The sequence below is a fragment of the Hibiscus syriacus genome, unplaced genomic scaffold (assembly GCF_006381635.1).
Source record: "Hibiscus syriacus cultivar Baekdansim isolate YM2019G1 unplaced genomic scaffold, ASM638163v2 tig00117002_pilon, whole genome shotgun sequence".
Taxonomy (NCBI): Eukaryota; Viridiplantae; Streptophyta; class Magnoliopsida; order Malvales; family Malvaceae; genus Hibiscus; species Hibiscus syriacus.
The window spans coordinates 52,019-76,484 of record NW_024063518.1 but is presented as its reverse complement, the minus strand read 5'-3'; the positions used below and the strand labels follow the sequence as shown (position 1 = coordinate 76,484).

At 34.9% G+C, this 24,466-nt stretch overlaps 3 protein-coding genes and 1 pseudogene across 5 annotated transcripts; 2 read left to right on the top strand and 2 right to left on the bottom strand.

Annotated features, from left to right (window-relative positions):
* Positions 1-3,625: 3,625 nt before the first annotated feature.
* LOC120194831 (protein E6-like) lies at positions 3,626-4,544 on the top strand. Of its 3 annotated transcripts, none has more exons than XM_039197017.1 (2): positions 3,629-3,850; positions 3,881-4,544. In XM_039197017.1, the coding sequence occupies exons 1-2, from the start codon at positions 3,711-3,713 to the stop codon at positions 4,401-4,403; spliced, it is 663 nt and encodes a 220-aa protein (XP_039052948.1). In that variant the 5' UTR covers positions 3,629-3,710; the 3' UTR covers positions 4,404-4,544. The 3 variants fall into 3 exon arrangements, with proteins under 3 accessions (XP_039052947.1, XP_039052948.1, XP_039052949.1); XM_039197018.1 differs by having other exon boundaries at positions 3,630-3,853; positions 3,884-4,544; XM_039197016.1 differs by having other exon boundaries at positions 3,626-4,544.
* A 2,398-nt stretch (positions 4,545-6,942) lies between these two features.
* Positions 6,943-8,981, top strand: LOC120194829. Its single transcript, XM_039197014.1, has 3 exons — positions 6,943-7,256; positions 8,267-8,431; positions 8,569-8,981. The coding sequence occupies exons 1-3, from the start codon at positions 7,245-7,247 to the stop codon at positions 8,833-8,835; spliced, it is 444 nt and encodes a 147-aa protein (XP_039052945.1). The 5' UTR covers positions 6,943-7,244; the 3' UTR covers positions 8,836-8,981.
* Positions 8,982-9,277: 296 nt separating this feature from the next.
* Positions 9,278-10,731, bottom strand: LOC120194828 (uncharacterized protein At4g28440-like). The gene is made up of 2 exons (XM_039197013.1): positions 10,309-10,731; positions 9,278-9,752 (listed from the first exon to the last, which is right to left on the bottom strand). The coding sequence occupies exons 1-2, from the start codon at positions 10,553-10,555 to the stop codon at positions 9,562-9,564; spliced, it is 438 nt and encodes a 145-aa protein (XP_039052944.1). The 5' UTR covers positions 10,556-10,731; the 3' UTR covers positions 9,278-9,561.
* A 531-nt stretch (positions 10,732-11,262) lies between these two features.
* On the bottom strand, positions 11,263-15,998 carry LOC120194858 (annotated as a pseudogene).
* Between the last annotated feature and the right edge of the window lie 8,468 nt (positions 15,999-24,466).

Here is a 24,466-nt window from a genome sequence, read left to right as displayed (position 1 = left end):
CCCCTACAGCAGCAACAGCCGGTGATGATGTAGGATGCTGTTCATAGTCACGGGCTAAATTTGATGTTACGTTGACAGTCTGATCTGAACCTTCAGTTGACTGTATTATAGGTAAAACGGTGACCGAGGGACTCGTGTTACCACGACCTTGAACAACTGACTTTTCTTTATAATAAAGGAACACTTCTTCATCGAACACAACATGTCGTGACATTAAAATTCTCCCATTCTCATCTAAACATTTATACCCTTTGTATGACGAGCTATAACCAAGAAATACATATCGTTTCGACCTGAAATCAAGCTTGTGTTGATTAAACGACCTCAAAAGAGGAAAACAAGCACACCCAAAGACTTTAATCATTGAATAATCAGGAACTTGTTGATAAAGAACCTCAAAGGGTGATTTTCCATTCAACACTTCAGTTGGCAGCCGATTTATCAAGTGTACTGCTGACACAAAAGCATGACTCCAGAACTTTAAAGGTAGTGCTGCCCTAGCTAGCAAAGCTAACCCATCTCGACAACGTGTCTATGCTTCCTTTCTGCTTTCCCATTCTGTTCAGAGGTACTCGGACACGAGATCCTCTGCTGAACACCATTTGCAAGAAACCAGCTTTTAAGGGCTTGATATTCTCCACCTCCATCAGTCTGTAGGACTTTAATTTTAGAGTCAAACTGAACTTCAATCATCTTGAAAAAACTAAGAAAGCACTGCATAACTTCAGATTTCCTTTTAAGCAGATAAATCCAAGTGTGCCGACTGTAAACATCAATGAAAGAGACATAGTAAGTAAACCCATCAGCAGAAATAGTTGGAGCTGGACCCCATACATCTGAGACAACCAACTGAAATGGTTTATTATACTCAGTTAAAGACGTACAAAACGGAAGTTTATGAGCTTTGCTTTGTAAGCAAGTTGTACAAACACGAGACAATTTATTTTCACTAGGGACAATTTTACACGCCTTCATTACAGCTCAACAGCAGCTATCGAGGAGTGACCCAGGTGCTTATGCCACAACTCTAGTGAGTTGGACGCTTTCGAGATGTGGTTCAACTGCCAGCTTTTGTCCCTCGTAGTGTGTGGCAGTAGTTGATATAGTCCATCAGGTGTGAGCCTCCCTTTCAACATAACCTCCTGAGTTTTCATGTCCTTCACAAAACATTCAAATGGGTGAAATTCGATAAAAACCTTATTGTCACGCGTGAAATGTGACACAAACAACAAGTTCTTCTTTATACTCGGCACATGCAACATATTTTGTAATAGCAAGGGCTTCGAATTGCTTAGTAAACTTGACTGTCCTATATGAGAGATCTTAACACCCTCTCCATTTCCCATGAGCAATGTATCTTTACCTGTGTAAGTAGTTCCAGAGTTAAACACAGATAGATCATTGGTGACGTGGTGTGTTGCTCCTGTATCCGGATACCATATCGTGTTAGCCGTGTTGGTGGAAACATTACCAGAGGGTATTGTGGATACAAAGGCCGTTGGTGAGGAGGACATTGAAGAACTGAAAGGGTTCTTTCCAGTACTGGGGCTAGAGAAAAAATCACCAGAAACTGTATTCATAGGAGCCATTGACACCAGATACGGGACCTGAGAAGAGAACATGTGACCACCTTGATAATAGGGCACTGATCCAAACGGCTGCACACTGGGAAAAAATGAGTTAGCAATAGGATGGTAAAAAAACACAGGAGATTGAGGGAACACAGGACTCATCGAGTGCCCATATGCGTGAATGCTAGCAGTAGTCTGTTGTTTGTCATCCGAGACACTGCGAGACTGTTTCGACCCATTATTAACTGACACAGAGGAGTCAACTACCCCGGTGTACTCACGATCAAACCTGTGATAGAACTTCTGAACCACATGACCAAATTTTCCACACAGTTGACACTGAGGTCGATTAGAATTATTAAAACGACCACGGTGTTTCGATCCATTATTAACTGACACAGAGGAGTCACCTACCCCGGTGTACTCACGATCAAACCTGTGATAGAACTTCTGAACCACATGACCAAATTTCCACACAGTTGACACTGAGGTCGATTAGAATTATTAAAACAACCACGGCCTCTACCACGGAAGCTATCACTTTGTTGACTCCTTACTGGATTAGATTGAGACTGGATATTACCAGCCATGGAACTCGATTCTTGAGAGTCCTTATCATCAGAGCGAGTTGCCATATTAACAGATGCACTCTCACATAGAAAAAATTTCTGTCGAGCTTCACAGTCAAGAAGCATTTCGGTTAAAACATCTAACAACAACGAATCACGCGAAGCTATAGCAATGACAGACTCAAATTCCATGGATAATCTAGCTAAGAGAACACTGACGTGTTCTTGTTCAGTTACTAAACTCTCTGCAGCATTGAGCATGTCGCAAATGGATTTTACCTTGGCTAGATATTCGCTAACTGTTGAGCCAGCCTTTCTTTGCGAATGAAGACTATGTCGAAGAGCAATCACCTTCGCACTAGGCCTTGCACCAAACAGTCTTGTGATGGAACTCCAAATGGTGAGTGTGGATGTCAAACCAGTGAGATGAGAAAGGACTTCCGTACTTACTGTGGTTAGGAGCCAAGAGGCTAACAATTTATCTTGTTGCCTATAAACCACAAAAGCGGGATTTTCTTCTTCCTGTCTTGACTCGTTCACAACAGTCTCACTCGGAGCAGAAGCATCATTAGACACATATTTCAACAATCCATATCCATCAATAATCAACATTACTTGATGTTTCCACAAGAGATAGGTAATTTCAGACAATTTCACAATATCATGCTTAGGAATATGTTGAACTGTTAAACTAGCCAAAGAGGAGGCCATAGGAAGGTAACTAGCAAGAAATCAACAAGAAGTTGAGTAGAAAACACCTTACCACCTACTCACAATGCTCCAAGAGTTGCAACTACCAAGAAGAACCAAGCTTCCACGCATCACGCAAAGTAAAAGGAAAGAAATACCGAGCAGCGGATAGCATGATACTCCGGATCGTGGCGAATGATACCATGTTATAGTTTCACTGAGATACTCAACAGAGGCAAGAAGGAATAACAAAACAGGAAAACAAGATTACTGAATTCACTTCATTATGTGATATATCTTCTCAATCACAAAGAGCTATATTTATACAATTGATAGAAGTAGTTCTAGAAACTCTAGTGGAAGCTTTAGCAATCTCAACTGTTAACCAACTGCCTTAATTAATTCTAACAAACTAACAGTGAGATGCCAACTAATCAACCGACTCATTCTAGAACAATGCACACTAACACGTATAAGAGTTGTGAAAATAGAGATGAAGTTCATAAAAAATGTGAAAGAAACATATCTAGGCATGGGTGGGGACTTTAAAGAAGGGGATGGGTCCGGGGACTTTAAAGAGAGGAAATCTCGAGAGACATGTTTACCAGAGTAGGGGGAAATGGGATCATTAGAAAAAGGAATAAATATCATTAACAACAAAACACAAAGGAAATGTTCCTCTTTTGCTAAAGCAGTGTCTCGTGCGAAGGGACCACAATCATCACCGCCCCATCCCATTTGCACCTAATTGAGTTGATTTCTTTTTACAATCCAGGAAAAAAAAAAAGAACTGAAGTTTGTCCCTTCTTCCTATATAAACACTTGGTATCATCGCAATTTCTCATCACACACAAGTTAACGCGAAACATTAGCTGCTGCCATGTCTTCCTCACGAAAACTCATCTCTATGCTCTTCCTCTTTGCCTTCTTCGCCATGCAGATCCATGCCAGGGAATTCTTCAGCAAAATCCCAAGGGTTAGCACCAATGAGAAAGAGACAACGAAGACAACAAGAGAGCAAGAGCATGGGACCGAGACCACCCAAAAGACAGAAGAGCAAGAGCCAAGGTTTGTTCCCGAAACCCAAAATGGTTATGGCCTTTACGGGCACGAGACAGGCGCAGGCGAGCCCAGTTTCACCACAAAAGAAACATACGAACCCTATGTCACCCCTGTTAAATACCATCCCGATGAACCCTACAACAGCATTCCCGAAACCGGCTCCAACAACAAAAAAACTTACTACTACAACAAGAACGCCTACGAGTCCACTGAGAAGCAAAACTTGGGCGAGGCCAGCTTCACTGAGAAACGATGGAGCACCAAGAAAAACCAGAACAACAACTACAATAGCAACAACGGTGAGAGACAAGGCATAAGCGACACTAGATACTTCGAGAATGGAAAGTACTACTATGACATCAAGAGCGAGAACTATTACCCAAACCAGTTTCAGAACTCAAGGGTAGTTGCTTCGAGGAACGAGTTCAATGAGAATCGTTACAACAACATGGGAAGATACAACCAGAACCAAGAGGACTTCGAGGATACCGAGGAAGAGTTCGATCCCTGATCAGCTGCCGCATACTGCTCTAAATTTGATGTATGATTGGTGAAGATCACCATGCAATACAAGCACTGGCTTTAATTAGATGTCAAGTATGGTAATTAATTAGCAAAAACAATGAAGAAGATAAAATTTTATTTACCGAGTCTTGCTGTCATTTTCTTGTGATGTATTTTTTTTCTGGTTATAGTTCCGTTGCTATGAAATGCTCAAGGTTGGAATGAGTTATGTTCATTTTTTCCCTTCTTAACTTTATCAAACAAAAATAAGATTCAAAAGCTTAAACCTTCATGATAATGGAACAACAAATACATGGCGTCTTTTATACAGCTAGTTTAATCAAGTGTGGGTGATCCCTACATGGATTAAAACGAATTCCAACAGCCATAAACCAAGGAAAGTGTATAGCTGGCTATAGTTGTGTACCACTTCCTTGTGATGATACAAATAGCCCCCTCCTCCCTTATGCTTTGAGGTAAACAGCTGAGCACTTTCAAGTAATTAATCACTATTTGCACTAATAGGTAAATGCAAACCCACTCAGCATAATAAAACTGCAGGTGTCTTGGTCTATTCTCAAATATTTTTTGTTCATGGTTTTTAATTAAAATTTCAATTGGTTTGTCATCTCCCTGAATGACGGGTATAAATTGGGCTTTTTATCTCTTTTGTCCAACTTTATTAGTGTTCTCAAGCTCTAGCCTTTAGGGATCATCTGTCTTTTTGACTTATAATATATGTATATGAACTCATATGTCGGTGTGGAATGTTCATAACAGTAAAGATAATTGTTAGGGTTAGTTTCAGACCCTTAACAAAATGAACATGTTGATAGAAAGTTGGGGGCGAACCCATCTAAAGATGACAAGGGGTGCCCTACCAGAAGAATGTGTAGGTAGGTACATTTCTTTAAGTTGGAGCTGTAATGCCAGAAAGCGAAGCGGATAAATTTACCATTCAAGTTTTCTTTGATCGGAGATCATTAATAAAATTAAAGCAATCGGACAAATATAAAGAATGGCCCAAATTGCCAGGCATAGACTCGACCCAGGCTCCAGTAGTCCACCAGGACCAGTACCCATTGATTCTTTAAATCGTGTAAATCTTGAACTTCAGTCCATAATTTAATACAATACATTTATTATATATTTTCTTCTTAATGTTCCTATTTCCTAACAACATCCATTTTTATGCTTAGTTCACCCTACATTTGAGATTTTCTTCATTTTCATATTTCATTTTTAATTACTTTATTGGACATGAAATTGGTAATATGTTTCAATGTGTCACAATAGCAATAGATTTTTGATATAGTATGTTACTTTCTTCGTTTTTCCCTTATTGTAAAACGACGGTCCTTCAACACTTAAGACAGCATGTAAAACGCCTTCAATTCCCCCATGCAATCCAATTTTTCTAACAGTCTCTCTACAACCAGAAAAACAATGGTCCTTTCATTAACGCCGAAGATGATTGACGTCATGCAGTCAGGGTAACAAAGTACTGAAAAGCAAACGAAAATAGTGGAGTTTTAAATTCATCTCATAATCCATATCAATGCCTGAAAATTCTGAGCTGAAGTCTCAATAACGTGAAAGTTAAATGACAAATGAAGAAAGAAATAATAGAGGTTGTGAAGTTAATGATTCTAACAACCAAAACATTGATTGATTTCAACTTTTTAACTCCAAATTATTCTGTGCTTTTAAGTCAGTTTTGCAGAATATAAACTTTCCCCTGAAATATGAAACCACAGCTTTCTTTTGGTCTCGTGTTCCCGTCAAGACCTGTTTCTCTTTAAGTTTCACCTGTCAGCAATGCCTTCCATTTACTTCTAAACCAAACCCCCTGGACTTAAATTTCAAGGAAACTGATCAATCAATGCCTGGCTTAAAAATTTGGTTAACAAGTAAGAATCATTTCAACAAATTTTGCTATTTAATGGTTTAGGTTCCTTCCAAAATGCAGTTGTTCCGATTCGAGGGAAAGCTGAACAGAGTAGTACAGATCAAATAGAAAATGAGTGAGGAGTTGTGAATAGACAAGCCAACAAGAATCCCATTTTCTTTTTGTTGTCTAGCTTTTTTTTAATTAGTATGATGACTCCATTTATGTGATGAACTTCATGGCATACTGAAACACCACATTTCATTACTTTTGAAAGGAAAGAAATTAAAATAAATTTTGAAAATGAAAACCCCAATAAGGAAATACTAGAATAGTGTCCCAACAGGCTAATATCACTGATTTTCTTGCTTCCTGCAATATTCTGAATGCTGGTTTAGTTTCAACACTCATTTAGCAGAAAAACGGAGTTGAGTTCACATCTTCGTCTAATTTCCCTGACATGAGTCCTGTTTCTTTAGTGCGTGGGGGAAGTACTGCTGGCAAATTACTATTCATGATTACTGATTAATACCTAACGGTATGCAATATTACCAACCCCTTTGCCTGTCCATAGATAAATGGAAAGAGATTTTTGAAGTATGGCGGTAAGTTAATGGTTAAAATGTTGTTATTAATGACTAAACAGATGTGATTATGTGACCAAATTAAGATAATGAAGTAGAAAATTTGGCTTATATTAATCAAGTCTCTCATGTGATTTGCAAAGCTGAAACACATCTCCCCTGGGGTCCATTTCATTAATATTTCCTTGTTTAAGGAAGAAACTCTCAGATGAGCCAATCCAAGACCAGGCGCTCTTATTAACCATCTTAACAGTCGGTCACAGGGATTTTGTATTCCAGGTTGCCATTATATTTTGTGATCTTCATCTTCATTTATTCAGTGCCATTTTGATTCCAATTATTCTTTTTTCTCTCTTGCTATTCGAGAGCTCAAGCCATGGCCGCTGAGGTAATAAGCATTCTTCTTCTTATGTGCTTTCTTTCTGTTGATCATGCGTGCGCAATTTTTCATGAATTTTTGTTCCGATTGTTCAAGAATCTGTTTCCTTATTTTTCTTGGGTTCTTGCTTATATCCTGTGTGGTTGGGAACAGAAAGTAACGAGATTTTGGTCTCTGGTAATGCTGAATGTCACCGCTCTTGTAGTAGCAGTAAACCACCGTTACTTCAATTTCTGCTGTTTACTAGAAAGAGATAGGGATAAGAGCAATCTAAAATTTGAAACTTTTTCGAAGTGTCACTTTGGAGATATAAAAGTGTTTTTTCAGGACTTTTTTCTCATACTGATTCATGAGGTTTTATCTCAGTGCCCGTCTCTGGTTAGTACTGATCCGTGATTTCCGCCGACAGTATTCCTTTCTGGAAGAACTTATATGAAAGTAGAGAGTGGAAACGGCGTCGTTAGAAGAAATTCATGGTCGGTGCCTCTTAGAATTTAATCCATGCTTTTTGATATTCTTACAGCATCATATGTCAAATGCCGCAGTTAGAACTGTTGGTGTTTGATGTAAGAGAACGGGTGAGAAATCTTCATGGGATCTTAAATAGTTACTTTGTTTCATCAGAATGGGACGGTCTTTTAGCTTGTGTTTGAAGGTGAAACTGACTTTTCTCCCCCCCCCCCCCCAAAAAAAACGAAGGTGAAACTGACATTTAAGCAGGAAAATCAGGCAGTAAAATGTCAAAAATTTCAGGCAGTAAAATGTCAAAAATTTTCGAGTGTTTTAAACTTTTCAATTGTGCCAAGGTCTTACCTGCCAACATTGCCATCCATCCCCCACATGGCTTTTTAACAAACTTCCCTTGTTCAATCTCTTTCAATTTTACCCATTTTTGCCACACAAAAAAACTAAATCCTTGCCCATGATAATCAATTCGAAGTTATGATTTGCTATTATATTTGAGAACGATAAACAATGCACATTTGAGAGCTAAATGTTGAATTGATTAATATCCCCAGAATCGTGAGACGTCCAATGGGTGGCCACTTGGGCTACAAATAATGACCATGAGGCTTGGGTTACAAGAACGATACCAGGGTGCTGCTCCAGCGGTGGAACCATATTCTTTGCACATTCCTTCAAGCAGCTTCTCCTCATTCTCCTCTTCTAACCTTGACATCGAGGTAATTCCAATCCCTTGCAATGAATATATACTACCTTGTAATCACATCAGTTTAAGGGGGGAAAACCTGACTAATTCCAATCCCTTGCAACGAATATATATAAATATTTACCAATATATATGATCTTCCATGGCCAGTCCTCGGCTTCATTTTTCCAGGATAGCAGTGTATCTCTAGGGAAGCTAATCGGACATGGAGCAGATGAGGGAGGACCATTATATTTACAAAACACAATCCATACCCATCAAAGCAATAGGCAGTTACCGGTAAGAGGTGCCTGCAACTGCCGGTATGCATCCAGAAAACACAGTGCAGATACATCTCAGGGAATCTGCATTCCTCTCATACTAGGCGCCCTACTAAAGATCTCTAGAAACAAGATGAAGTCAAAGCGAGTGGATTGATTCCAATCTTCTATTAAATTCTTTTCTCCTCCTGGATATTCATAAATTAGTCATTAACGTTGTTTGTAACCTTCCAACAGCACTATCAAATTAATGTCGAGTTTGACAAATTCGAAATTTGAATGTTATTTTTTGTTTTAATATCATTAAGTTCAACATTGATTTCAAGCAAATACTGAAAGATAAAGAGCCCAGCTACGTTCTTGCTTGGCAAAAACCATCTTCCTGGTTTTGTACTGAATCAATACATGCTACCGTACACCATGAACCAAGATAGATCCCGAATCTCAGTTACAGAGGGGTCAGTAGTCAAGGCAACGGTTTGGCCCTCTATTCATGGTTAGTCTGGGAAAGCTTTGAAGCAAATATTCGAGGAAGAACAAACGAGCCTTGATAAAACTTTTAAAGTAACGAAGAACAACGAGCTTGATATAGAAAGATTTTAGTATCAACGCTTAAATTTCCAGATGCAATTCAATCACAAGAAAGATACAGTCTTCTACATGCTCGACTAGTACTTAAACTAGACTATTAGATGTTAAAAATTATAAAGCAGAAGACCAGCTACCAGCAAGATTTGTATACCAAGCCCAAGTACCCAACACCACACTGAAAATTGTACCACAATAGCATCTCAGCAACATTATGAAGAGTAAACGATTATCATCAGGCCAACTCATAAGACCTCCTTCGAGCATCTAGCAGCTTAGGTCCATGTAATCTCTATCATTCATCAACTACACTAACCAACTCATACTCCACAAGAGATAGATTGTTATCTTCTTTAACAACAAAGTTTGCAGTGTCGGTGACCTCAACAAGGCCCCATTTGTCAACTGCCAGCCTCATAGAACCCTTAAACATATCAATCTTTGCATTACGAAAAATGACAGTGTCACCAGGCTTCATCAAGTCAACTGAAAAATGATTCAAGCATCATTATGTTGTTTAGACTAAGTAGATTCAAAATGTTGATAATGAGAATACCAAATGCATTACCAAAAACATGAAGGATTTAAATGGAAATTAAATCCAATATCTGGTTTATTCAGTCACATTTAACGATTTGAACGCCAATTTTTGCAATCGTGAGCATGTGGCAATTAAGGATTTGAATGGAGAATCGATTCAATCACAATAAATAGAGTAAGAATTTAGTTCACCTTGCTTGAGGTTTATTCCACAAATCAAGGATTTAGTCAGGAAACTTGGTTCATGTAAAATCATTGATAGTTAGATCCTAGATTTTATCAAATCCACCCTAACACTAACAAAACAAAAGAGAAATATAAATAAAAGCTTCTGAAATGCGCTGTATACATATATGCAAAGCCAACCAAAAAAAAACAAAGGAAAGATCAAAGCTTTTGAATTGAAGGATGAAATAAAATGCACCCTTTTGAGAGAACTAAGATCAGATCGGTACAGCAGAAAACTTTTAAAGAAATAAAAAAAGGTGTTAGAAAAAAGGACCTTGATCATTACGGGCAGTGAAGAGGATAGTACCGGTCTCGTCTCCAACAAGGCACTCAGCGATGCGGGTTTGACGGAGATTTCGAGAAGGGGTTCGACCCTTTTGAAGGACCGTGTTTGAGGACAGTACCTTGGCGATTAAGGTGTGGCCATTGGTCCCTGGTTTTAGCTGATCTACTTTCACAAACACTGGCTTCCTCTTCTCTATTGTTCTATTTTGTTGCTGCTGCTGCCCTGTCGTCGCCATTGATTCAAATGTTGTTCTCCTCTCCTCTGTTTTCTGCTTTTCTTTATCCTTTACAGAGCCTGGGGAAGGATGAGAAATGGGAAAGCCCTATATGTGGAACAGAAATTGAACCGTTCCTATTTTTCTCCCATGACCAATACGATGGCGTTTTAGCTACTTTTGAAAGATTGAAGCCACTTTTTCCCCATGGATTCGTCTTATAACGAAATAATTTCACAATACTGAAAAATATTGTTTCGCCCTTTCATTAATGATTTAGTTAATTTTTCAAAGAATTTTTATTATGTGGTATAATTTTTCAAAGAATTTTTATTATAAGATAATATTTTTAATCAATAATTATAATCTGTCCATCAATAATTGACCATTAATATTATTGTTTAGTCAGATATTCATAGTCATTTTTTTTTATTAAATTTATCATTGATTGGTTAATTTAATTCATAATCGATAGCTTCAAGAACATGTCCAATAATAAGCATTTATTGGGTGTTACTTTGCCCTGAAAACACTGCATTCGTATTCATTTATAAATTTGTCTCCAGGCAAGTGCATTAAAGTTTGCTTAGTAGAACTAGAAACCTTCAAGCAGAATTCAGAAGAACGGGGCTTGTGCCTGCCTATTCAAGGTAATTTCAAATAAAAGGGTGTAACAGTACATGCTCACGTTTAGTTTTCAGAGCAGTACAAATAATGGGTATTTTTCCTCACATCAACATCATGCTTTCTTCTGACATTATTGATAGTAATGAATACTTAGCTTTAATTGAGATTCTGCCACCTTCTACAAAATGTTTGGCTCCAGTAACCACCCAATATCCAGGTGTGTCCTCAGCTCCTCTAACCATCTCCTTTGTGTCTACGAAGTTTGTCATTTTGGGTGCTTTTGGTGGTGAAGGTGGGGACCACCTGGAAAAACTGCTGAATTTAAGTCCACTTTAGTTGGTTTCTCGTTTGGATTCAGTCCTGAACTGAACCTTGTGCTGATCAACATTGAGAAGACTCCGGATTTCCGTGACTGTGTTGAGGGTCCGTCCCATTCTGATCTGCGGATCCTAGCGGAGGCCACCATGGAGAACCCAAGCCTCAGGAACAGAACTTTCCTCATCCCTACCACCTTTACCTCGAACCAAGCTTTGGTCACTATAGGAGCTGTATCATCAAAGTGGGATTCAATGCAGTGTACAGGGGCGTTGCATACATGTGAGAATATGCTCCACTTGACGGGTTCCAAGTACCCACGTTCTGGCTCATCGATCAACTCATAGCTGTGATCATCTGAGAGCTGCAGGGCTTTAGGGAGAGTTGAGAGATGCTGAAGATGGATTGCTAGATGGTCACTTTCTTACCCTCCAAGAATAGGCGTATACCTGTCTCAGGTCGATTTCCGGTATCAACCTGCAATAGAAGATTTGGAACTTGGGAATTGGTCAAATGAGAATAATCACATCACATGCATGAGTTCTGCGATGCATTTTAATCATGGCAATCATCCAGTGACATCATGAAGGCAATATTTCCTAAATTAGATGCGAAGGTCTGTCGACATCGTTCTCTAACAGGATAACTTTGCGTTGCTAAAGAGGGAAAGCATTCAAGTCATAATTTGAGTTAACGAAGACATCACTTTATCGACAAGTTCAGAAGCTTAGATGACAGATTAAAATAAAACGACATGTCAATTAACAATATAAATATCAATACTGTATCTAGAAAAGTAAAAATGTGATCGGCAAAATTTTACCCTTGCAGTATTAACATAAAGCTTAGGCCCCATAAAAGTGAACTGGAGTGAAGGGGATGCTTGTTTTCTGCGCTTGAGACCGAGAGGCAGATCGCAGTATATGGGAGCCCATTGTCAAGGTAATTGAAATTCTAGAAATAAATGGAGTTCCTCTATCGGTGGTTTATCTGCATGATATCATCAATCATTAGAGGCGAAAATCAGTGCACCATATAACAAAAAAGGTAATATTGATTTGTGAAAGCAATGATCTCTCGTATATACAAACTTTCACTCAAAAGGAAACCATTTTAATTTATTATAGATCTTCGAGAAGAATAAACAATCTCATCTTTTACAAGACTTGTAATTAGTACAAAGTGCCAAAGTACGAAACTGCAATTCGAAATCAAATAAATTCATTTTCGAAGTGTTAATATGGGAATGATCTAAATCCCAATTGACAAGGGAAGATCCAGTTTGCATAAATCACTCGTGCATAATGCCACCAAGACATTTTGCCTTGAAAAAGAGCAATTTGACAGCATAACAATGATGCAAACTCATATCGTAGGTACAAGTTCACTGCATGGCTTAAAAATCCTTTTCCCCGAGCACTGCTTAGTAGAGAAGTAAAAAGCACAATGGCCATCGATATAACATTTGGTGATTGCGATATTATCGATAGCCACTGGCTATGACTTTGACCAAAATCAATGCCTCCCCTTCGAATATAGATATTCATAGTGTCCTGCAAAGTACAAAAATCAAATGGAGTCACCTCTACTGAAAGCAGTTTGTTCCTTTACAGGTGCAATTCATAAACAACAGTTAAATAGAAACTTACATTATTCTTTGAGCAAGCAACAACAGGTGGCCTAATTGATCCAGCGAGCACCCGTTGAAGTTCCAAAGGCATACAAGGTTCTTGCTAAAGCAATCAATGAAAGAAAAGTTAGAAAAGAAAAGGCAAAAAAAGGTATTTTCGAAGCCCCAATGATGGTGCTCTTTCACGGACTAATATGTAATATGTTGAGTAATAATTAATTTGAATTGCAATCCTTCTGTTGCTTATGTGGCATTATCTTACCTCAATTACTTCTTGCCAAGAAAATTTTAGAGATACAGTGCATGGTGGACATTCCCTGACAATTATCTAATAACAATAGTTTTGTCTACCATAGAATGTAAACTAACTGGCAATTTCAGCCGGTTCAGTTTTTAATATTATGTTTGGTTAAGTCAGTTTAGAGGAAAAAAGCCGACCGAATAAACCGATTACTCTCCCCTAATCAGCATGCACAATTCATTCGGATTTTAAAGATTAAATATACCTTTGGTTTTTCCGGGAATCGAGGAGTTCCTATGTTTTCTGAAAATCTCTCATCAGCCAACTGCTTTAAAGTTTTCTGCACTTCATTTGGCTGAAGATTTGAATTTTGTAATTGTTTTACGTGTATAACATCTTTACCTCCCATTTTAGCCCCAACAACAACATGAGTACCATATTTTTCAATGAACCTGGGAAAAAAACAAAATTGGTATCGATTTAGCAAAGAATATCAATATGAACACCCACAGTTGACGCCGGTGAGAGCACTAAAGTTGTAAGTGCAATTGCTTTGCACAAGCTCTTTTATAATTGACTTACTCAGCAATGGCAGCAGGTTCCCATGCAGGGTTTTAAACAGTGTTCGTGGTCACGTTTTCGGTCGCGTCGCGTTTATCGCGATTGCGGACATAACGGATGACATCGCGGCGCGGTCGTGAATTTTTTTAAATTTTGCACAACTTATCTTAAAACATAATAAAAATAATTATAATTATAAGGAATCATTTTTAATGCTTTTTAAAATATTTTCTAAACGAAAAGATGAAGTAAATATTTTAATTTGAATAATGAACTATATTAACTATTTGAACTTACTTATTATAAAATAGATGAATTAAATTGTATTAAATTAAAATATAAAGGCATAAACCTAAATAAAAGTATAACAAAAACACTAGAATCGGTAACTCCAGAATATTTCCACGTAGTTGGGGTTATCTGTCGCGACTTCTGCAGGCGGTGATCTCACGACCGATAGTGCAGTGAATCGAGATAAAGCAAAGCTGCATGTCGAGTCACTAGATTGAAACTTCTAGAAATTTTGATGACTATTTTGTAAAAGAAGCAAAAGTGTTGGCCATTTTAAGAGAATCCTAGAGAATACATGCACTTATTATGTGAATTACCCATTTTTATTGTATCAAGAATTCTAACCCTATTTCTCCCGAAGTGAATGTTGTTTCACTCTTTTTTTTTTCTTTCCTTGCTTTTAATCAAACGGCCGCGTGTTTCATCTATTTCTCTTTTTTTTTCCTTCCTTTAAACTTTGTGTGTTGCTTCTCTTCTTCCATAACCACGCCATTGATCACGTCAAAACTCGTCAACAGTGAAGTTAGTCGTCTTGCAGGCTTGTAGTTACCTCGCGACGTGACCGTCGTCTTGGTGCCGATTGATTTACTGGACAACGAGATATCTATGTTGCGAAATCGACAACTGAGCTTTACAAAAAGATGTGAAAAAGGATAGTTCTTCAAGTAGAACTAGGAGAGGCAAATCTCCGTTGAGATCAGCAATGGGTTTTTCTGAATATATGGAAAATCACAGTTGAATAACGGTTGTTGTGTCCTGTTATCGACGCAATTGTCCGTTTCTCGTTAAATTACGGACGCAATTGACCGAGAACGGTGTGAATCCGTGACCCACCTTAAAAATTATAAAAACCGATTTCAGACGATGGTGCGACCGTAATATCACGGCCGCTATCACGTTTTCGGAACGCTATTTGATATCATGGTCCCATGTAGTAGGCAACACTTGTTTCACACGCTCGGACAAAGTTATGTTTGTTCTTTCCAACTCAATACTGTACAGCGTTAGGAACAAACCATCCAGGGCAAGATTTTTGCGGAAGTGGCGTCCTTCTGTCATCAGCCCTTCAAATCAAACATGGCGTTGAATAAGCCCGACGGAATATTGCCGGATAATGATAGATCCTGGTTGAACTTTTCCGACATCTAGCACAAGATGACCCTAAAGTTAAAACACAAAGAAAGCCACACAGAGATCCTGAAAAGCCTAAAGAAAAACAGACCTAGACCCCGGGCTTGTTTAATGCTTGGCATTCATTATTTCTTTTTAGTAAAAGGTCCGACGACAAGTTTAATTGTAAAATTTATGGATGAAAATAAATTATTAATAAAAAAATCTAAATTATATGAAAATTGCAAACACCTGTCAGCCCTTAGTTTATGCAAAACAACTTTAAAATAACAAAGCCAGGGAGGAGGAGAACTAGGAAAGGCACATAATAAACAAGAAAACAATGGTAATAAGAGCTCTTTCGAAAACTAATGGAATTTTCCTTTCCATCATCACCAAATCAAATTGTAGTAAAGATTACCTGACTAAAGGAAAGAACATCAGAACGAAATCTGGTGCGCTCGCCTTTATCACATTTAATCGAACTGGGGACATTTTTTACAACAACCCACCAGGAAAAACCAGGTACCAACTAGCTGCCGAGTCAAGTTCGGTCAATCTCGAGCCAGAAGGCCCCGGCAAGCAAGCCGAAAGCCTGATATCCTTGGACAAGTCGTACCAAATCTGATAACGGAAACCGCTTTTTCAGCGGCCGATTGAGGGTCCTATTGATAGAGATTACCGGCCATGGGTTCCTTATTAGACAGACGGTAGCTGGTGTTGCGTGAGGAGTTGGTGAAACTGAGCTTGTATTGTGAGGTTTCAGCAGACTGCCGAAGAAGGCGATAACTTAGCGCTTTACCGAGAAACATTATTATTTTTTTACCGAATTTAATTCTATAAATAATTATAATCGATCAAAATAATAATGTTATTGATTATGTTTTACCAATTTTATTATTTAAAATAATAATAAAATTAGTAACATCTTATTTTAATCGTATACTAAGATACCTTATCGCATAACTACACATTATTTCCTCTACTTTTCATTTGAAAAAACAAATATTTCCGGTATCTGAGAAAAAAGAGTTAGCAAGTGGTGTTGGAAAGATATGACGTTTGACTCAACGGTTCAGACAGAGGATTTACCAGGCAAGCTGCCGCGGAGACTACCTAAAGTCTGAAACTCCTACATGTTCGCCACGTGGAGACGGGTTTGGAATATTTCAGCTCTTTGAATGTTCAATGGTAAATTACATTTATCATCACTAAACTTTCTTACCATTCCTATTTTAGTCACTAATATTTTAAAAAATTCAATTTACTTATTAAACTTCCAATTAAATCCTATTTCGATCATTCATACGAGTAAAATTTTTAAAAACTATGAAATGATTTTATTTTTTATGAAATAAATTTTTTTTTCATGATGAAGCAGCTACTTCCAAATCCTAACAGCAAGAAAGTGGAGAAGGATGAAGCAATTTGTATGTCTTGATTTCACTTTGCTCGAATTATAAAGATTATAGATCATGGTGGATATTGTTAATTAAGGGTTGATGGTTAGTTTTATGATTTTTAAAGTGATTTACGTAAAATATAAACTAATAGAGTGGTAGGAGACAATGAGGTGAGTTTACCCATATCTTAAGTGGTCGAGATGTCAAAGAATGATAATTAAAGTATCGACGGAACACATGGATGAAACTGTAAAATTTTTATTTTTAGAGAAAGAAGATAAAATAAAATAAAAAGAGAAAGAAAGAGAGAGAGAGAGAAGAAAAAAATGATATGAATGACTAGGCCTGTAAATGAACTGAATGTTCAGCGAACTGTTCATGAACCGTGCGGCGAGAAGTTCGTTTATTTATTAAATGAACGAACATGAACAAGATTTTGTGTTCGTTTAATTAATGAACGAACACGAACATAGGTCTCGTTCGTTCATTTACGTTCGTGAATGTTCGGTTATGTTCGTTTATGTTCATTCATTTATGTTTAATTCAATCTTCTTAAATCAATTTTGGTGACCAATTTGTAAGTATCTTAAAAATATTAACTAATCTGATATTCTGATGACAAACAAACTAACCCAATTTTATTTGGAGATTAAATCCAATATGTTAACCCGTGAGGCACCTCGCACCTATATTCATTTCTCCCTTTTTTTCTCAAACCTTAGTGTTCATTGGAGAGTGGAGACGATCGGTGAAAGTTTCAAAACAAGTTATATTATAGTGCAATCTGAAGTTTTACAAATATGTTTTCATCTTTTTCTCTGTTTTATTTGTCTTAATAGTTGATATGTAAAGTTATGCGGGTATCTTCACATCTAACACTTAAGAAAACATCACACTTCTTTCTAGAAATATGGAAGATAAAGGTAACAATCGGAAGTATGAGCATCAGTAAAGAGAAAAATATAGAATTGCCAAAAAAAACAAACAAAGGTTTCTATGCAATTTCTGAAAAATAGTGTAATAGCGGAAGTAATGGGTTTTCCAGGAAGAACCCATTAAGTAGTAAAATACACTTTGACATGAACTTTTGTTTTCATAGTTCTGTGTGACCTTTAGTTGTGGAGTAGACTTTAGGTACGTTAAAATTTGAATGGTGGTTTAGCAATATCATTTATGATATGTAGCATCGGAGGGATTTCGGATCTATGTTATTGCCTTATAGTCCAATTTGTACCATTTGAATTCTTCATGATGTTAAATTTTCTACTCTACCAACAGAAAGGACCATTATTAACAAATCTCACTAAAGTCTGACATTGATGTCACAAAACTTTTAGCCGGCGAATTTATTAGAATAACGTAATGGAAAATGATTGTTCATATGTAATCATGGACCACTAAGATAAATGTTATAGAGTTAAATTAAAGTCGTGTGAATCATTTAATATCTTTAAAATATCGATCGAAATATCGGATATCTTCAAACATTTCATCACTGCTAATCAACTCTTATGTTATTTACCACTGTTAAATGTTATTTTACGTTTTGTTGCAAGTTTTGGTTTGTCTTAATTGTATGTACTCTGTTTAGTTTGTTCACTGAAAACTTTTCAGCTTTGGTACCCAACAATTATAGTTTTGAAGCTAAATTAGTTAAGGTCATACTGAAAATTCTTTTTATTTGCTAATGCTAACATTTACTCATTGTTGTACCACAGATGTCTGATTCGCCACTTGAATCAACTAAATTTGAATCAAGTACCGACACTCCAACCATGGAAAGTACACAAAATCCAGATGTTGTTTTTATTACAGCTGATAACGGAGAAGTATGCAACAGCTAGCTAGTATAGAACACGTTGATGCAACCAACAATGAAGAACCAACTCCATTCACTAGAAGGAAGAGAAAGAAGACTTCAGGAGTTTGGGAATATTTCTGGATGGTAAAGTTGCATTATGAAACTGACTTGTGTGAATGTAGCCATTGTGGAGAAAAGATTAAGAAAATGAAATTGGAACCACCACACCGTTGCATAGGCATATTGGTGATTGTCCAAGTTGAAAGTGGTTAACAGAGGCCAATTAAGTTTTAAAAGTGCAGTATGGCAAATCAGATTCTTCATCTATGGTTCGAAATTGGAAGTTTGACAATGCAAAGATGAGAGAGGTTATTCCCACATGATCATGGTTCATGAATTACCTTTTAATTTTACAGAGTATGAACTGTTTAATGTGGTAATGAAAGAAGCAAATCCAGGATTTAACAAGATCTCACGTGCTTCTGTTAAACAAGATTGTATTTCCAGTTATGAGATTGGAAAGAAAAGAGTTCAAAAATTGATGCATTCTGTCAAGCGTGTGAGCATCACTACATATATGTGGACATCGAATCAAAACATCCATTACATGGTAGTTACATGCCATTTGTAGATTCTGATTTCAAGTTTCACAAACGCATATTAAGTTTTGTTGATGTGCCTCCATCGTATTCAGGAGTATGTATCTATGATTCACTTTTAAGTGTCTAAAGGAGTGAGTTCAAAAATTGAGCATTCTGTCAAGCGTGTGAGCATCACTATAGATATGTGGACATCGAATCAAAACATCCATTACATGGTAGTACATGCCATTTGTAGATTATGATTTCAAGTTTCACAAACGCATTTAAGTTTGTTGATGTGCCTCCATCGTATTCGGAGTATGTATATTATGATTCACTTTTTAAGTGTCTAAAGGAGTGGAACATTGAGACAAAGGTGGTGACTTTGACAGTGGACAATGCTAAGACTAATGATGTGGTGGCTAGAAAATTGATGGAAATTTTGAATCTTCAAAAGAAACTTGATGTTGGTGGAAAATATTTCATGTGCAATGTTGTGACATATTCTTAATTTGTTAGTTCATGATGGTCTTGGAGAAATGAAGATATAATTCATAATGTTCGTGAGAGTGTGAAACATGTATGTTATCTACTGCTACACATGCTGTTATCTACTGCTTTAGAGTTCAAAGAAGTGTTGTGAATTATGCGATCGAGAGTCTACATACACTACTTACTGAGCGATGAGACTGGAAAAAAGTTGAAGAGGTTTTCTCATATTGGGACTTTTCAATGAAGCTACAAAAATCATTTCAGGTATAACTTGATTCCTTTTTATTAATTTTTAATACAAAGAATTTACTACTAATTATTTTTTTTAATATTATAGGTTTCGAATATCCTACATCTAATTTATTTCTTAGCGAATTGTTTGGGATAAAAGAAGCATTGGATGTATTAGTTTTAGGAGGAAGTGATTACATGGTAGCTATGGCTATGAAGATGAATAAAAAATTTGACAAGTATTGGGGTACTTGTAACTTGTTAATTTCAATTGGTGCCATTTTAGATCCCATGTATAAATTTAAGTTGTTTGAATTTTATTTTAATGAAATTATTTGAGTTATATTGATGCCATTCTCTCTATCAGGTAAAATGAAATTGTTTGAGTTTTCTTACAATACTATTTATTCACATGAAGCTCCGAGAGAAATGCAAATAGTTCGATGTATTTTATATGAGTTGTACCAAGAATATGTTGAGGCTCATAAAGCAGAAAATGTTGTTTCATCTACTGGAAATGATGGGAGTCAAGGTGTTAGTATTGGTGGTACTTCTAAGAGTAGTGTTAGCTCCTTATTCAGTCGGTTTGGTAAAGGTATTAAAACTGGCACAACTAAATATGACCAACATATTAGAAATGTCGATACTTTTATATTTGTCAAGTTAGAATTGGACACTTATTTGGAGGAAAGAGTTTTAATTGGTGAGCCTGGTGTATATTTTGATGCCTTGGGATGGTGGAAGGAGAACAATCTTAAATTTAGCATTTTGTCAAAAATGGCTACTGATATATTGGCAATTCTGGTCACTATTGTTGCTTCTGAATCTGCTTTCAGTGGTGGTGGGAGGGTTATTGATCTGCATCGATCATCTTTAGGAACTAAGATGGTATATATGTTTTTTTGTGGAGCTGATTGGTACGTCAATACTATGGGTTAGAGAAAAATAAAAACAAGGTATTTTTATGTTTTAAATTTTATTGGATTTGGTTCTACAATGACTAATATATTTTTGGTTTTTTGATTTGTTGTAGCAAAACGAAGATATCATACATGTTGAGCTTCCTTGAAAACGAGGATGAATAAATTGGTATAACTTCGTTAATTTAGTATACTTTTCATCTTTTGTTATAACTCCTTTACTTTAATATAATTTATTTGTTTGATTATGATCAGGATGGATGATGAATTAACAACTGATCATGAATGCAAGTTGAATATGTTACGAAGATTATTGAAGTTGTTTGGTTGAATAATTAACTTTAAGACTTTATTATGTTCATATAACTTATTTATGATGTATGTATGGTTCTGTCGTATTCGAACAAATTAACTCTAAAGTTGTAGGTTATATTAATGAATTTTAAGTTGTTATTTTTGTTGTTTATTATTCTTGTTGTTTACATTTTTAAAATTCATTTGTTGTGTTCGAATAAGTTTATTTTTTGTGTTTGTGTTGTTCGTTTATGTTCGTTTATGTGTTCGTTTATGTTCATTTATCATTTAAATGAACGAACATGAACAAGTTATATTCCTTAATGAACGAACATGAACAAAAAAAATTTTGTTCGTTTATGTTCGTGTTCGTTTATGTTCATTTATTTATTAAATATACGAACATGAACATACCTCCATTCATGTGCGTTCGATTCATTTACAGACCTATGAATGACACATGAATTCTATATTAATAAAAAATAGTCCACATCAACACACATAACATGTTAGCTTTTCATTTATGATTTAACATCTAACTGACTAAAATAAAAAAAATTAATGAATAAATTAACATTTTTATTCTTTAATTATCAAAATAAGAGTAAGAAGAAAAATGAACGATGAGAATTATAATCATATTTGAAAAAATTGTATTTTTATTGTTATGTACGTGTTATAAATTAATTAAATTGAATAGAGGGTAAAATTTGATTATTATACAAATATGTCACACACTGATTTGATTATTAATTGATTTTTCAAACACACGTCATAGTAGACGATTAAGCTTATTTGTGACCTTCTTTGAGAATCAGACACATTATTAGTTATTTGGGTGAACATGTTTGAAATTATAGGTTTTTTATGTACATTTTAATTATTATTTGTATAAACTAAATTACTTTAATGATAAAAGAATTGTTGTTTTTCTTTGAGGTTTCAAATTCAATCATAAAGAATGGCAACGATGTGACTGTTCAATGTTAAATAGTTGACTGTTATTTTTGAACATATACTATAATGTAATTATCTCAAATTAATCAAAAAAATAATTATTTTTTTCCAAATATTGATATTAATGATTTTGTTTTTTATGTAAAAAAACATGTTATTTAATAATAAAATATTTAAATGATAAAAATATAAAAATGCAAAAATATATTTGAATTATCAGAAAATTGTAAACTTTATAAAATTATTAAAAATATAAATAGAGTATATGAAAAGATAAAACGGTTAATGATAAATTAATAAATTTATTATTTCTTCGATTATTTAATATAATAAAAATAAAAATATATAAATTATAAATGGTGAAAACAGTTTAAAGGTTAAAATAACTTTTTTTAGAAGTTTAAAGATAAAAACTGGCATTAGGTAAAAAAGTGAAAGTTATTTGTTTTTTAATTTTTATAATTGTCGGATATATTTGAATTTGTTTTTTTAAGATATCAAACATATAATGATATAGTATATAATTCATGACTTGTTATAATGATTTTATTTTATTTTAGATTAAATTATTATAATAATACCACACAGTTATAAATCTTACCAAGCTCTAATATTAATCATCTAAACAACAATAAAATCCTATTCCCATATGCAATGGGATAAGGGGGAGGTAGAGACCCTATTACATATGAAAATAGGGTTTTGTTAATTTTCGGCTAGTAAAAAATTGTTAATTAAGGTATTGAAATATTAAGTATTCATGTTAGGTCTTACGTACAAATCATTACAAATTGCTAATTAAAACGTTGAAATCTCAAGTCTTCATGATCAAATCGTATCACACAAGAATAATAATATTTATCCTGATTTAAAAATATTTTTTAGTCACTAAATTAAAATTTTAATATTTCCGAAATAGGCCTTGATAATAAGAATGGATATGAGATGTGAGTTCGACGAATTTTGACTCGACCTAATCTTATTGGAAAAAGTTAAAAAATTGATTTCAAATCAAATTTTTAGAGGAAGAGTTCATTCAAATTTAGAGTAAAAAAATACCCTACTCAATTAAAAAAATAATTTAATTATATCTTATATATTTAAGGATAAATGTGATAATACATATCTCTATATTATTATTTATTCAATTAATTCTCTATTTCATTAAAAAGAATTAATAATTTTTTATAAATATATTTTTTAATTCGGATCTAGTCGAATTTAAATTTTATCTGGAAAATAAATCTAGAAGAAACACATAAAACTTAGATCCAATCAAAATTCACTTATCAAATTTCAAGCGTAAGATATATATACATATATTTTGTAAAATTGGCCGGAAGACAATCCATACCCATCCCTAAAACTTTATGGTGTAATGACCATAATGCTATTCTTAATGCTACATGAAAAATGCTAAGCCCCGGATCTTATTATTCTTGAAATCAGCTTGATGTTGTGCATCTGTAATTTTCCAGAGTTTGTCATTTCAATTGGTAACGAGTTGGTGCCCACCACACCATTTTCATCACCCCTCTTTATTTATCAAAGGTGGGTCCAACAATAGTACCATGAAAGCGAGACCCTTTTCTTTTCTCTCACCTCAATAATGTAATAGATGGACGATGAACCCAAAATAATTTTAAGGGTAAAATATAGTAATGGTCACTAAACTTTTCTAAAACATTCATTTAAATCCCCTAACTTTTAAAACTTACAATGAAATCCCCCAACATTTAATCTATTTACAATATGATCTCCCAAAATTTATTCTATTTACAATATGTTCCCCAACGTAACTTTTAAAGGACCATATTACAAACGAATTAAATGTTATAGTATCATATTGCAAGTTTTAAAAATTAGAAGACCTAAATGAAAACTTTAAAAAAATTCAGTGATCATTACTTTACTTTACCCTTATATTAAAAAAATAAGATTTATATTTTATTAATTTAACATTCAAGGTTTAAAAATGTTATGAATTTTTTCATTTACATTATTAACTCTAAATTAAGTTTTTCATTTGTACAGATGATTTTAAAATATTAATATTTTAAAGTAATATTTGACATTTTAATAAAATTGTTATACATATGAATGAGCATTTAATCTATAAACTCAATGAATTTTAATATGATTTTATAGAATTGGATTTTTTTTAAAATCAAATTTAAAGCAGGTGGATTTTTTTTTAAGGTTGATATTAGATTTATAGTGAAAAATACTTGTATTACTCTCTTCATATATTTAATCGATTAAAGGCTGGGTGTTAATTTATCTCAAAAATTGAATAATATTTTAAGATAAATAAAACTTTCTCAAACTCAGATCAAATAATAAATAAAAAGATATAATAACGACCATTAAATTTTTTTAAAACTTTCATTTAGATCCTTAACTTTTAAAATTTACAATACAATCCCCTAACTTTTAATCCATTTACAATATGATCCCCAACATTTAATCCATTTACAA